This window comes from Saprolegnia diclina, assembly GCF_000281045.1.
Source record: "Saprolegnia diclina VS20 unplaced genomic scaffold supercont1.45, whole genome shotgun sequence".
NCBI classification, from domain to species: domain Eukaryota; phylum Oomycota; class Saprolegniomycetes; order Saprolegniales; family Saprolegniaceae; genus Saprolegnia; species Saprolegnia diclina.
The window spans coordinates 309756-322594 of NW_008246112.1; the positions used below are offsets into that span (position 1 = coordinate 309756).

The following is a 12839-nucleotide window of genomic DNA, read 5'->3' on the forward strand; positions in this document are numbered from 1 at the left end:
TGCTCTGCCAGATGGTCATTGTGGGCTGCTCGCAGGCCGCCGACCTCATGCAGGACTTCAAGACCGGCTACCTCGTCGGCGCGTCGGCGAACGCCATGATCGTTGCCCAGATCGTCGGCGCGTGCATGTCGTGCATCATCGTGCCGACCGTGTGGGTGGTCATGAACCAGGCGTTCACGATCCCGGGCGACGTCATCACGGCGCCGTTCGGCGAAGTGTACCGCGTGCTCGCGATCACGGCGTCGGTCGGCCTCTCGGGTCTCCCGACCCACTGCGGCATCTTTATGCTCATTGGCGCCATCTACACGATCGTCTTCAACTTGTACATCGACTTGTTCTCGGAATCCGAGAACAAGGTGCACAACGCGATCGCCAACTACTGCCCCGTGCCGATGGCCGTCGCGATTGGCATGATCGTGCCCGCGTACTTTGGCCTCGAGGGTATGATCATGGCCGTCATCATCATCTACTGGAAGTCGGTCGACTGCCCGGGCTTTGAGAAGGCGCAGTACATCCTCGCCGCTGCGATGCTCACGGGCGAAGGCTTCTCGGTGCTGACGCAGATCATCGTCTCGATCGCCGGCGGTGCCTCGCCCATGACGATCTCGTACGCCAACGCCGGCGCCGGCGGCCACTAAGTCTACGTAGCGTAGGCACCTTGGAGTATATATCAATCTATCAATAGTGTCGTGTATCGTGTTTATCGCCATGAACGTGGCCAAAGGTGCGAACGATTCGACGTATCTTGCGACACACAGCAGCACCGGAGTCATGGCGGCACCTTTGGTTCTTGCCGTCACTCGTCCTCGACGCCGAAGCGTCACGAAGCTGTCGAGCTGCGTCGCCCCACCGTCCTGACTGGCACGTCGCCAAGTACATTGAAATCAAGGGCATACAAGTTATTCCCTTGATCGAAATCGACGCACTCGTGCAGCGCACCATATAAGGAGAGCGATGCACCTCCACATTCCCAATTTGCTCAGCTTGTACTAGCGAGAAACAACAGACAACGTTATCTAGGTCGTGGTGCAAATGGTATCCGGCCCCACGTCGTCGACCGACGCAGAGGTGAGCTTGAGCAATGGCAGCGCTGGTGTGCTCCCCGCGGTCTCGTGGCGCGGCGACAGCGTCGCGCCGAGACTGGAAGGGTACAGCTCGTCATAGTCGTCTTGAAGCGCCCGCAGCATAGAATTGGTGACCTAGGCGTCGTCACCGTCGATACGATCTTGGCTTTATGGGTCACCGGAACTACCTTGATTTTGTTGGCTGCGTGGACGAGGTACTCGGGGTGCAGGATGAGCTACCCTTGGTCGTCAACCCACTTTTTAGAGACAGGAAGGAGCATACCGCGCCGTCATCCAAGTTGTAGAAGAGATCCACGATCGCTTCAAAGTCAGCGGCCAGGATTGCCGGCTAGTCGGTCATGAATATACGAATCATCGATGCGAGGGACGCTCCGTCTACCTCGAGGTACGTGAGGAGCGCCAGCGCGACGCGGAAGATCATTTTCCAGCCGTAGACAACAAAACCGTCCATGGTGCGGACGACAGCGTCCGGCGGCAGCGTGTCAAAGTTGGTAAATAATGTCATAAACCACCTACATCATCGTATATCGTTGTCCGCAGTCGTTGAAGATTCGTAACCCTACCCCGAGGCACACATGCTCACATGAAAATCCTGCGCTTCAAAGTGCGCGTGGACGGCGGGCAACCACTGCTTGACGAGCATATGGAGCTGCAACCAGTCCATGTTTCATTCGTACATTCACTGCACTACGCCAAGTACCTGGAAGAAGCGCAAATTGAGCAGCGGAACGCCCGGCTTGTACATGTCCATGATCTCGTATGTAGGCGAGACCGCCATCGCCGTTAGGAGCCAAAAGGCCTGCGCTTCGTTCCACTCGACGTTGGCGAGCATAAAGGCCGCCAAAAAGTTCTATACGATCTTAGCGCGCCAAGCAACCACGAGAGGACGTCTTACCATGCCCTGGCAGTAGCCCACGGTCGAGTTGGTGCTCGTAAAGGCGCGAAGCACGTTGATGAGCGAGTCCTTCTTCGGCTCGCGGTCCAATCCTTCGTACGGATCGGCTTGCTGCACCCATACACCATTCGATCAACAAGAAACCTTCACAAGCGACGTCGTACCCGCTCGCGGCGCTTGGTCTTGCGCACGGCAGAGCGGCCAAACGTGCGCCCGACGTCCGCGACGATCTGCTTGTCGTGCTCGAGGTGGCCGACCGCACCACAGCGCTCAAGAATCAGCTACGCGCCGTGGGATACATCGTCGCGATGCAAGACAGAGGCGCTTACAGCGTACGCTTCCGACCAGATCGGCGACGACTTGGGCATGATCGAGTACCACTGCACGGCTTGGTCCGAGTCGTACTCGAGGCTCAGCGCGGACGTGAGTGCTTCGGCAAGGTCGCAAATGAACTTGTTGGTGTCGCTGTCGCTGCAGATGCGCGAGAGCCACATTTGCGGCCTAGTCGCAAGTTGGATGGTTGCCACAAAGATGCAAACATCGTTTTACCGAAAACAAACCGGAAAGGCCTGCTGCGCAATGGCCTTTCGCTGCAAATCGTGTTTGCCAATGTACGCATGTAGCGTCTTGCACGTCTACGAAACTACGTCCATCGAAAGCGACTAGGCAGTGTAGCGCACTTGGCTCAACATGGCAATGTCAAAGACATTGAAGTATGGGAGCGCCCCCGTCGCGACGGGGTGCCACCGAATCTTCTTGTGGCGAATGGCCTAACACAAAGTTCGAGAAACCATCTCTATGGATACAAAAGAATACCTCTTCGTAGACAGCGATGGCCACGTTCAGTGACTCGAGTGCCTTCTTGGACCGGACCTCGGCGACCTTCAAGCACATACCAAGCTGGCGGTGGGCGACGCGCAGCTGGGCACACGCCTCGACCGACTCGCTTGGCTACATCCGAAGTCAACACGTAGAGCCACACAAAGGGCGAACCTTGAACTTGTGCGCCGGTGGCGTCTTGAGTTCTTCCATTGTGCGCGACGGCGACGCGCCGAGCTTGGCGGCCGTGATGGCGTCGAGCTTGGCCACGTCGCAGCCTGTCACAATGAGTTGTCGCCGATCCTGAAGAAGCTCGTACCGAGGTGTGTGGCTTCTGCGCGCAGCTTGGCGACGACAGCCGCTTGTGCCGCAACCTGCGTTTCTGTGGTCTTGGCGAGTGCCTGGATCGCATCTTTGATACGCCGGTTCTCCGTCACCAGCCGGCGCACTTCGGCAAGCCCTACCAAAGATCATAAACATCCGATGCCAGTCCACGTCCAGATGTGCTTGCCCTTGTCGTTGTCGATGCTGGCTTTGCACGCGCCACAGACACGGTACTTGCGCGGCGGCGCACCTCTCGAAAGCAGCAGCTCGACCTGCGACGCCGTGCAGAGATGGCAAAAGATGTCAAAGCACATGCGACACTAGACACCACAGCGATACAAAATACGAGTCGAAGAAGTCTGTGCGTACGTGGTGGCGTCGATTTTGCACCGTGAACGGCGCCTCGCACACCGTGCACGCAGAGCGCACGGCGTCGTCTTGCCAGAACCGGTCCTACAGCAAACATCCGATCTGGCACCGCTCGTTCCGTGGTACCCACCTGGCGTGCGACTGGGAACTCGGACTGATCGTCCCAGCCGGGCAAGAGCCGATCGACGAGACCAACATACTCTTTCATCGCTGCTTCCGGCGCCATTTCACCGAGCTTGTCCCACTCTCGCCTGACAAAATGAAACAGCAAACTCAGGTCCAACCCAATACGAACGACGACGAATCATCAACGACGTACATGACAGAGCCGGGACCGGGGAGGTACCCGCCACAGAGCGCAAACCACGGTGTCGACTGGTGGGCTACAGAAACAAGCGCGCCATCAAATCTCTGCCGACGCACACGAACACGCGAGTACATACCGTGGGCCGCAACATGGCCCGTGATGTCGCGCACCTCGGACGCCTTCTTTTCGCGATGAATCGCAGCCGGGCCCTAATACGCCAGACGTCAGAAGCGCTGCAACTACATCGACGGTGCAGTCGACTTGTTCGATGTGGCACTGGATACTAAAGAGCGCATCTTCGTGGGCCACGAGGCGCCGCGCCACATCGACGTCCACCGCGCGGTGCGACCCGTTGTAGTACTTGTTGAAGATGGCCGAGACGACCGAGAGTGCGCGGTGGTACTTGGCGCGCACGTCGGTCTCGGCCGCGAGGCTGCTTGCGTCTACCGGCACGACCGGCGGCTCGAACGAGAAGGCCTGCATCCGCGTCTTTGCAGCCAACCGCCAAGTCGCGGTCCTTTGTATCTTTTGGATCGACTATACTTGACATTGTATAGCATACAATGCCCAAGGCTTAAAAACCGCCAGGTGGCGCCACCACCTGTGGGCGCGGACGCAGGTGCTGCCACGTATGGCGCCAGGCGTTGATGAGGAAATCAAGCCAATAGGCGGCAGTAGCCGAGGACGTGTACACTGTAAATAATCCAAGGCGGTTGGCGACAGACGACGTCTCTGTGCGGGCGACACTGTCGACGCGGCGTCGGTCAAGCGGCCGAGATGCAAATTGCAAGCCCATGGCCACAGCTTTTACTTGTGGACCCGAGACGCCTGTGATTGGCGCTTTGCCCACATGGAGATGCCACGTGTTGCGGAGCTTCCTCGAGGCATCCTGCTCGACACCTGGCCTCTGTATGCGTGGTAAAAGGTGCCGGACGTGCCTCCGTGACACACGACAGCGACTTTGTATAGACACGGCAAGCCGCGGAAATTTCACTGGCGCGGCTTATTTTCGGCACATTCGAAGTTCCAGAACTCGAAGTTGCGTGGGGATCCGGTCGTTTGCATACAAACGAGCTGTCACATACAAACGCCAAGTCAAGACTTGGCCCGCGGCCGAGCACGGTCATTTTGGATTTTGAGCGCGTCGAGACATGATGCTGAGCGCCGCGAGGAGCGACAGCCACTTTGCGGTCAAGAAGGAGTGGTTCTTCCGCCGCCTCCTCAGCGCCGACCCGCGCCAGCGCGCGAGCACCATGGAGCAGCTCGGCGAAGAAGCCATGGCCATGGAGCCGTCGGTCTTGGAGGCCCATTTGCCCACCATGTGGCGGTTGGCCCGCGAAGCGCCGCTCGCCGACATTCGCACCGGCTGCCGCGCGCTGCTGGCCGACATTGCTGCCAAGCGCGGCCTGGCCTTCACGCCCAAGTGCGTGCCACCGAACGGCGCCGAGCCCACGGACCAAGACTCGGACGTGTCGTCGTTTTTCCAGAAGTCCGAGGTCATTGGCATCGTCAAGAACGAGGATGAGGATCTCCAAGCCATCTTTACGCGCTGCTTCCTTCAAGGTGGCCGCGTCTCGCACTTGACGCGCATGCTTGCGTGGCACAAGCCGTACCTGCAGCTCTTTCGGTCGTCGATCACGTCCATCATGCTCAACGGTAGCTCATGACGCGATGCCATCGTGCTCATCATAGACGTTTGTAGATGGCCCGCTCCCGCTCGAGTGGCGCAACTACATTGCGCTCATGGCCGCGGCCGAGTACCGGTGTCACTACGTTTCGATGATCCACCAACACAATTTCCTCGTAAATGGCGGCGACCCGTCGTGGCTTGACGGCCTCGACTTTGTGCCGGCCAAGCTCGCGCGCCTCCACAGCCTCAACGCGCTCTTAGCGCACCAGCCATGGCTCATTACGAGCGATGACATCGCCGACCTGGTACGAGACGCCGTGACGTAATGCTGCCTCTCATGGGTACCGAATGGTAGCTGGCGTCCGACAGCGACGGGTCGTCGTGGTCCATCTCGGAGCTCGTGCACGCGATCATCGTCATGTGCATGTACCACTCGATGTGCAGCATCACGCTCGGTCTGGGTGTTGTCGACGAAGAAGACCTCGCGATCCTCTCGAGCACGTCCAACCCCGACACGTACATTGGCGCGATCAACCGCCGCAGCAGCATAGGCAAGATGAGCGAGTGCGGCAGCGAGCTCGGAGCCAGCCCGGGGTACGACGTGGCGCGCATGGAGCTCGAGGAAGAGCTTTTGCGGCAGCGTCTGGCCAAGGACGCAGAGTTTACGCAGAGCGACGACGAAGACGCGCCTGAAGGCGACGCGACGTCATCCACCGAGAAGGACGACGACGAGGACAATGACGACGAGGACGACGAGGAAGTGCCTTTTGAATGCGCGGCCCTTCCGCGTACGTATCATTGCGCTTGTGCAAGCGATGGCTCATGGCGCATGATTGTGTAGCGAGCGGGCGGCTGCGCGGCTTGTCGTCGACGGCGCACCTGAAGGGCGAGCTGTGGCGCTACTGCAGCGAGACGTTTGTCGAGTACGTCGACTTTGACGTGCGGTCGCGCGAGTACAACGTGTTGCACACGGAAGACTTTTCATGGGACGAGCACTGCTTCTCGCTCGTGAGCCGGTACTTTCCCGGCCAAGGCGTACGTCGTCCTCGATCCCTACAGCATGATCTGACTGAGCCGCAGGGCCACATTCTGGAAGACCTCTTCAAGCTCACGCTCAAGATGACGTACCACTCGTACGGGGCGCATGCGGAGGCCAAGCATCGCAGCAACCAGGACGAGGAGAGCTTGGACACGACGCCGTTCCGCCATGCGATCTGGTACTACGTACACCGCATTTACGGCATTTGCCACGACGACTACGACTACAAGAACGTCAACATCTTCCTCAACCGCCCGACCAAGCAGTTTGTCAAGAAGGTCGCGTGCACGCCGTGGCGCGTGACGGCCAAGGACATTGAACACTTCAACCACACGTTGACCGCCTCGGAGAAGTGCCATGTGACGTTGCTCACGGCCGAGGCCCGCAAGCAAGCCGGCCTCATGTATGGGCTGCGCGCGGTCATGCAGCACTTCTTATAGGGCCGGTCGCGTTTTCTAATTTAACAAACAGACTAACCCATGGCCAATCTTGCATCCTGCGCGTCTGACCGTGCACCGGCGAGTGCCGTGCCGAACATCCGCGGAATTCCAGCTGGTTCTGTGGCAGTTTCGAAGTTCGAAGTGCAATCGCCCAAGTTCAAGTCGCAAGGCGCCGTTGAAGTTGTGGGTGGTTGTCACACCAAGTGGAGTAGCTGGCGGCGCGTCGTCTGGCCGATGCACTCGACTGAGGTCTTTGCCGCGCTCCTTGTCTAGCTCCTTGTTGCGACCCATGTCGAGCTCTTTTTTGCCGAGGTCCTTGGTCCTACTACTGTTGTACCGACTAACCTCTGGCTTGGAGGTATGTGAATCGGGTGTATCTCGCCAGCTTGGGGTGCAGACGAAGAGAATCTATATCTTTTTGTCCCGTGATAGTTGGAAGGACCCAACTGCCAACTTCAAGCGTTATTCGTGGTGCTTCCTGGCGAGATTACGAGAGCAACACCCGCGGTTCCTTGACCAGTCGGGATCAGCAGAACCGAGAACGCTTCTCGCGCTCGCTCCTACGACGCCTCGCAGGCAGGATATGGTCGCATGACCTGGAGAGTATGTCACTGGACTGTCCGAGATGCGCCAAAGGCTATGGCCAAGGCTGTGACTTTGGCGCTTCCACAGCTGCACGGAAGGAATCTGTCGTTGCCGGTCGTGAGAACTTCTCTTGGGCGCAGCCGGATTACGGCTACTCCTTATCCTCCGACGCCTCCAGAGTTGGTCGAAACGACATGACAAGCTCTTCATGGCTTGGATCGCGCAGCTGCGTCATGAGCAGGCGCACGAGCGAGTCGAGGCTCTCGGGCGTCTCGTGATCGTCGTCGTCGTGCAGCACCTCGATGGAAGCGGTGTTGCTCAAGTCTGTTGCGAGCGCCTCCAGTGTATCCAAGCGCATCTACAAGATAGATCTTAGTCGATCGAGGAGGATGGACGTGCGCCGTACGGTCGAGAGGATGGACGCGAAGAGCGGCGTCTTTGCGGATGCCTCTAGCGAAGGTTCCTCCGTCCGCGGCCCATCCACTTGGGCAAGGAACGCGCCCATGACATCACCCATGGAGGCGTCTGGGTCTGGGACATGGTGGTCGCCAACCGGTTTCTAAGTCCATAAATTGTAGCGCCGCTTTTGGAGCGAGAGCGTATTACACGGTACACGACGCGGCGGTCACCCGTCACTGCATCAACTTCGCCGCTGTATTCGACAAAGCCCATGCGACGTACGAACCGCTCAGTGGCGTCAGATGGGACGCACGCGAGCGCGAGGTACCGACTCGGGTCCTTTGCCTCGGATGCAAGGAAGCGCTCAGCCGCGTCCACAAGGTCCGACCCCACACCTACGCGATCTGCATCAGCACATAGACATGCGAATGGAGATGTAGCACCTTGGCCGCGCTGGATGGGATCGACACCGAGCGCATCAATCACCGCCGTGTCCTGGTCTCGTAGAAGCACAAGGACGCCGATAGGACCCATGGTTTCCGCGACAAAGACATGCTTCTGGCCAACATGGGTGGGCTCCGTAGAGAGCTTGCACTGAGCAGAGTCGAACGCATGCAGCAGCTGCTCGAGATCGGCGTGCTCCTGCGGCGAGGCCAAGCGGATATCGGCGCAGCCCATGGTGTTGTGATGGCCCTGCCGGTCGTGCAAAGATTGTATTTTCGCTGGATACTTTAATTCTGTCACTCTATTTTAAATGCAAATAATAGGATATGCTTGTAAAATAATTTGACAAGTTTTTAGAAGCCCGCTTCCGATTGGTGCATTTTCATGCATTTTATTGTCAAAATCCATACAATTTCTAGGTAATAGAATGTCGTTAGATGCAGCGATGCCATTGGCTGAAATCGAATTTAATCAAGTTTCGACTAAACGGCGTGCGCAACGACGTGGTGGCGCCTGAAGCACAAGCAGCTATATCGCTGGTACCTCTGCGCCTCGACGGCATGTATTATTGTGCCAATAGAGTACCAACATGTACATTTGTGTATAGTCTAACACAAGGGTTACGTTGTGCGGGGCCATGAATCCAGTGCATTGTTTAGTCGTTTAGTTGGTCTCTCCACCTCAGGTTATCCGGATAGTCGACAGGCTTGGATTTTAGTTTCAAGCTTGGGAAGGAGTAGGATGAACGTCTTCGGCTTTGGCAACCTGCGCGACCGTGCCGCCAACGATGACAGCGACAGCGACGAAGAGAAGCAGTCGTACTACACTGGTGGCACCAACTCGACGGGGGGTGGCAGTGGGCTGAGCGTCTATGGCAACCCCACGGGCGGCCCTCCGAGCATTGACAACATCATCTCCCGCGCCCAGCAGCAAGGCGCCCAAGGCGATGCGTCGGCGACGCCGTCGCACGTCATCACGTTCTACGCCGATGGCTTTACAGTCGATGACGGTGAATACCGACGCCGCGATGACGAGAACAACCGCGAGTTCTTGACTGCGATCGAGCGGGGTGTCGTGCCTCGGGAGCTTGAAGCGCTGCACTCGCGCGGCCAGCACGTCGACATTTCGCTCGTCGACAAGCGCACGCAGCAGTACAAGGAGACGGCCAAGCCCAAGTACGCTGCGTTCGCTGGCGAAGGCCAAACTATGGGCGCGACCAAGGTACAAGACGAATTCCTTCTCCATGCTCACCTCGTCCATTTCACAGGTCGAAGCGGCTGCGATTGTCAGCGATGCGCCCACCACACTTGCGCCCGTCGACACGACGCAGCCGACCACGGTGATTCAGATCCGTCTCGCCAACGGCGGCCGTGTGCGCGAGACGTTCAACACGACACACACCGTGCGCGACATCCACGCCGTGCTCCACCGCGAAGGCGCGACCGGCCAAGCGTACGTGCTCATGGCCGGGTTCCCGCCCAAGCCGCTCGTGGGCATGGACGAGACGCTCCAGGAAGCAGGACTACTCGGCGCTGCGATCACGCAAAAGTGGGCCTAATGTCTACGTCGCCAGCGACTTCTTACGCAAATATAACGCTACAAAGTGCGCGGGTTGGCCTAGCATACCATCATATTTCCAGCGCGTCGCCGTGGCGCCACGTACCAATGCTGATCTGGTTGATCTGCCATGACACCGCATTGCTGTCGACGTATGGTGCTCGGGACGCATACGAGCCATCTAGACCAATGTGGCAACCGAATAAGACCTCTCCGATGGGGCGTACTCGAGAAGACGAAGCAAGCGCCGTCGGCGGTGAGCACACGGTGGATTTCGTTCATCATCTGGCTCGCACCAGCGCTGTTGGCTACGCCGCAGACGACCGAATCCAAGACCCCTAGCAGCGATGGCATGCGGAAGGAGGACGGATGCCATTGGCCTACATACCCTTGTCGATCACGGCGTCAAACGACTCGCTCGGGAAGGCCGCCATGTCACGGACGTCCATGAGCACGTCTAGGCGAGTGCAATGCTAAGATGCATGTACGATCGGTCGCGTACACTTGAGCGCAGGCTGGCCGTCAATCGGCGGCGCCTGGCGCTGCGTCACGATGCGAATGGCCGCGGGCGAAAAGTCCATGCACGTGATGTCGCGGAAGCCGGCGGCGAGCATGTCGTGGCCCATCGAGCTCGTGCCGCAGCCCACGATCAAGATGCGCTCGGCCTTGGACGGCTTGAAGAACGGCTCGAGGCCTTTCTGAATGACGCTGTACGGGAAGTAAGCGTCGCGCGACGTCCGATTGCCTTCGCTGATGTACCGTGCGTCCCAGTACTCGGCGCTGCCATAGTCGGGCAGCCGGTTCATCCCACGCCGTTCTTCTTTTTTGGTGGTTCTCGCACGCCCTTTGAGCAATAGATCAGTCAATTGAATTTCGATAACGGGGTGCTATGACGTCCTACTTTGCGCCAATCCAAAGCATAAGACGACCCCTTTATCGGAAAGTCAACCCAACTTGAAGTTGAGCAACGAGGCGATAGGTGCACGTCGTCATTCTCAGCACGGAAGAACGCCCGCCATCGATTCACGGAATGCAGTAGAGGCAGTCGGAGTAGCTCGAGCCATGGGGCAAGAAGGGGCACCACCGGCTGCAAGCCCCAGTCCAGCATTATTGGTAGCGAACCGAGCATGAAGAACCATTCTACCACCGAGGTCGACAGCACATCTCGCTGGCAGGATGGCACTCATGCGTCCATGTAGATCGACGACGACCTCGACCAACTGCTTCGACAGGTCGCCGGTGGCTTCAGCGTCTCCTGACGACTTTGTAGATGGCCGAAGACACGTCGCGAATGAACGACTTTACTGGCTTCATGCTCACAGAGGTGCTCACACGACACAAGTGCATGGTGTCATTTCTCTCATGCAGAACCCAACACCCGCACTGCGCCCCATCAACCTCGTGCCCTTGACAGCGACGCTCGACGCCAAAACATCCCTCACCGCCGACAAACCACACCAGCGCCGAGCCATCCAGCCATCGCGGTCGGCCACGAGAAGCGACCGAGAGCTACCCGGCGTATAGTGGCCCGCATCTTGACCCGACAATTTTTGTCAAAGTGGACAAATTTGGTCGGAAAATTCGCAATACCTAAAATCCTCTCCAGAATCGTTTTTGACGCCGTTGAGGCTGAAAAGACACACAACGGCGAGTAGAAGAGCACACATACGTTGATTTCTAGCGTTTTTTAGCTGCAAATTCGACCTCCATGCGTTCCGTGAGATTCTCCGATGGAATGGAGCGGTGAGATTTGTACTTCTTGACGGCGAACTCTGCGAGAGGCGGTGAAAGTCCAGCTGCGTACACCTGCATGTACCGATGATAACGCCGCTCGAAGCGCTGAGCATGCTGCAGAGGGACTTGAGCTGGAACCGTTTCGCGGAGGCTCTTGAACGTGTAGTCGCAGTGATGACAGCAGTAGACCTTGGCACTTCCCCAATAGTTTTCGATTGGGTTGAACTCGGGATGGAACTTGCGGAGGAGGTCCATTAAGTGGCCGCTATCTTCAAAGACCTTCTCGAGCATCGACTTCTGAGCCGCAAAGTCGGGTTGATGGTCGAGCAAGTTGACCGCACAGCAATTGTACGGCTCTTCTGTCGTGCAGGGCGTCTTCCTGCACTGCCCACGGATCGTCTCGGCGGGGCCGAGCAGCTCGCGCTCGCGTAGGATCGTGAGACGGCCCTTGGGTGTCCCTGCACAGCATCGCCCCGCGCATCCAGTAGGCTCCATAGATCGACCTCGTCGTCGCTATCTCAGTCGATGGTCCCGACTTTGTACGCGAGCGATGCTTCCTAATGGAATTCCTCAGTTGGTGTCAAAGTGGTGGATCAAAGCACGCACCGGTACCGGTCCTAGTACAAGTTGGCAAGGCTCGAGAGCGCAGTTGTCGTGTTCTTCGTCGGTGTTGTCGCTCTCCTCGGCGTCAAATTCAACAACGTCGCCTAGCTCAGGCGCTTGGCGCTTGGCCTCAAGACCTGCCCTGGCGCGGCGCAGATGAAACGCTTGCCTGCCGGGTCGCACCATGGATCGGTGGTGAAAAATGGCGATGCGAATCACTTTCGTAGCCCGGGGCATACTATCCGGTTAAATAGATTTTGTACGGATAGCGTTGGTGTAGCCCGGTGTACCGGCTCTGGAAGTGGACATTTTTGGCCCCTCCCCAACTTAAATGGTCTGTCTTCCAGCTTTTATAACTCAGCGACTAGACATGCTACGAAGAAGATCAAACTATATTCGTGTTCCTCTGTGTCTCGGCTATCGATATATAGCACGTTTAGCGCACAGAACGGCTATAAACATCTTTTATAACCCGCACAAAAAGGTCGTGATTCTCTGTCGGGTAAAGTTGCGGGCCACTGTAGTCGGTCACCTTCGCACGTAATTGCCAGTGGTCGCCATGCAAGCGCTTGTACGAACGCCTCATATTCAATTCAAAATCCATTCAAT

The 12839-nt window shown here is 57.8% G+C and overlaps 8 protein-coding genes across 8 annotated transcripts; 4 read left to right on the top strand and 4 right to left on the bottom strand.

Annotated features, from left to right (window-relative positions):
- Nucleotides 1-709, top strand: SDRG_11932 (hypothetical protein). Its single transcript, XM_008617986.1, has one exon. The coding sequence runs from the start codon at nucleotides 12-14 to the stop codon at nucleotides 636-638; it is 627 nt and encodes a 208-aa protein (XP_008616208.1). The 5' UTR covers nucleotides 1-11; the 3' UTR covers nucleotides 639-709.
- Nucleotides 710-936: 227 nt separating this feature from the next.
- SDRG_11933 (hypothetical protein) lies at nucleotides 937-4314 on the bottom strand. Its single transcript, XM_008617987.1, has 20 exons — nucleotides 4061-4314; nucleotides 3936-4008; nucleotides 3812-3875; nucleotides 3623-3743; nucleotides 3493-3576; nucleotides 3311-3443; nucleotides 3119-3259; nucleotides 2974-3077; nucleotides 2797-2931; nucleotides 2661-2750; nucleotides 2530-2615; nucleotides 2310-2481; nucleotides 2145-2261; nucleotides 1981-2091; nucleotides 1786-1935; nucleotides 1649-1734; nucleotides 1465-1597; nucleotides 1348-1413; nucleotides 1253-1300; nucleotides 937-1199 (listed from the first exon to the last, which is right to left on the bottom strand). Exons 1-20 carry the CDS (start codon nucleotides 4280-4282, stop codon nucleotides 1017-1019), a joined length of 2319 nt encoding a protein of 772 aa, XP_008616209.1. The 5' UTR covers nucleotides 4283-4314; the 3' UTR covers nucleotides 937-1016.
- Nucleotides 4315-4852: 538 nt separating this feature from the next.
- SDRG_11934 (hypothetical protein) lies at nucleotides 4853-6962 on the top strand. The gene is made up of 5 exons (XM_008617988.1): nucleotides 4853-5455; nucleotides 5502-5734; nucleotides 5785-6217; nucleotides 6271-6464; nucleotides 6510-6962. The coding sequence occupies exons 1-5, from the start codon at nucleotides 4951-4953 to the stop codon at nucleotides 6906-6908; spliced, it is 1764 nt and encodes a 587-aa protein (XP_008616210.1). The 5' UTR covers nucleotides 4853-4950; the 3' UTR covers nucleotides 6909-6962.
- Nucleotides 6963-7546: 584 nt separating this feature from the next.
- On the bottom strand, nucleotides 7547-8616 carry SDRG_11935 (hypothetical protein). The gene is made up of 4 exons (XM_008617989.1): nucleotides 8336-8616; nucleotides 8100-8287; nucleotides 7900-8052; nucleotides 7547-7851 (listed from the first exon to the last, which is right to left on the bottom strand). Exons 1-4 carry the CDS (start codon nucleotides 8568-8570, stop codon nucleotides 7645-7647), a joined length of 783 nt encoding a protein of 260 aa, XP_008616211.1. The 5' UTR covers nucleotides 8571-8616; the 3' UTR covers nucleotides 7547-7644.
- A 461-nt stretch (nucleotides 8617-9077) lies between these two features.
- On the top strand, nucleotides 9078-9894 carry SDRG_11936 (hypothetical protein; the record flags this gene model as incomplete). The annotated part of the gene is made up of 2 exons (XM_008617990.1): nucleotides 9078-9557; nucleotides 9604-9894. The coding sequence occupies 2 exons, from the start codon at nucleotides 9078-9080 to the stop codon at nucleotides 9892-9894; spliced, it is 771 nt and encodes a 256-aa protein (XP_008616212.1).
- Nucleotides 9895-9897: 3 nt separating this feature from the next.
- Nucleotides 9898-10699, bottom strand: SDRG_11937 (hypothetical protein; the record flags this gene model as incomplete). Its single annotated transcript, XM_008617991.1, has 5 exons — nucleotides 9898-9953; nucleotides 10000-10074; nucleotides 10121-10231; nucleotides 10282-10350; nucleotides 10396-10699. The coding sequence occupies 5 exons, from the start codon at nucleotides 10697-10699 to the stop codon at nucleotides 9898-9900; spliced, it is 615 nt and encodes a 204-aa protein (XP_008616213.1).
- A 204-nt stretch (nucleotides 10700-10903) lies between these two features.
- SDRG_11938 (hypothetical protein) lies at nucleotides 10904-11614 on the top strand. Its single transcript, XM_008617992.1, has 4 exons — nucleotides 10904-11044; nucleotides 11093-11125; nucleotides 11164-11217; nucleotides 11262-11614. The coding sequence occupies exons 1-4, from the start codon at nucleotides 11021-11023 to the stop codon at nucleotides 11415-11417; spliced, it is 267 nt and encodes an 88-aa protein (XP_008616214.1). The 5' UTR covers nucleotides 10904-11020; the 3' UTR covers nucleotides 11418-11614.
- On the bottom strand, nucleotides 11571-12416 carry SDRG_11939 (hypothetical protein; the record flags this gene model as incomplete). The annotated part of the gene is made up of 3 exons (XM_008617993.1): nucleotides 11571-11699; nucleotides 11766-12085; nucleotides 12368-12416. The coding sequence occupies 3 exons, from the start codon at nucleotides 12414-12416 to the stop codon at nucleotides 11571-11573; spliced, it is 498 nt and encodes a 165-aa protein (XP_008616215.1).
- Nucleotides 12417-12839: the final 423 nt, after the last annotated feature.

Bases quoted from the DNA above. Each gene is read 5' to 3' on its own strand.
- SDRG_11932 (XM_008617986.1), top strand. From the start codon at position 12: ATGGTCATTGTGGGCTGCTCGCAGGCCGCCGACCTCATGCAGGACTTC.
- SDRG_11933 (XM_008617987.1), bottom strand. From the start codon at position 4,282: ATGCAGGCCTTCTCGTTCGAGCCGCCGGTCGTGCCGGTAGACGCAAGC. The intron at 3,876-3,935 runs GTATGTACTCGC...TTGTTTCTGTAG, and splicing joins GGGCCATGTTGCGGCCCACG to CCCACCAGTCGACACCGTGG. The intron at 1,301-1,347 runs GTATGCTCCTTC...GACCAAGGGTAG, and splicing joins ACAACTTGGATGACGGCGCG to CTCATCCTGCACCCCGAGTA.
- SDRG_11934 (XM_008617988.1), top strand. From the start codon at position 4,951: ATGATGCTGAGCGCCGCGAGGAGCGACAGCCACTTTGCGGTCAAGAAG. The intron at 5,456-5,501 runs GTAGCTCATGAC...AGACGTTTGTAG, and splicing joins CACGTCCATCATGCTCAACG to ATGGCCCGCTCCCGCTCGAG. The intron at 6,218-6,270 runs GTACGTATCATT...ATGATTGTGTAG, and splicing joins TGAATGCGCGGCCCTTCCGC to CGAGCGGGCGGCTGCGCGGC.
- SDRG_11935 (XM_008617989.1), bottom strand. From the start codon at position 8,570: ATGGGCTGCGCCGATATCCGCTTGGCCTCGCCGCAGGAGCACGCCGAT. The intron at 8,288-8,335 runs GTGCTACATCTC...CAGATCGCGTAG, and splicing joins TCCCATCCAGCGCGGCCAAG to GTGTGGGGTCGGACCTTGTG. The intron at 7,852-7,899 runs GTACGGCGCACG...TCTATCTTGTAG, and splicing joins TCGCGTCCATCCTCTCGACC to ATGCGCTTGGATACACTGGA.
- SDRG_11938 (XM_008617992.1), top strand. From the start codon at position 11,021: ATGAAGAACCATTCTACCACCGAG. The intron at 11,126-11,163 runs GTCGCCGGTGGC...ACGACTTTGTAG, and splicing joins TCGACCAACTGCTTCGACAG to ATGGCCGAAGACACGTCGCG. The intron at 11,218-11,261 runs GTGCTCACACGA...TCTCTCATGCAG, and splicing joins CTGGCTTCATGCTCACAGAG to AACCCAACACCCGCACTGCG.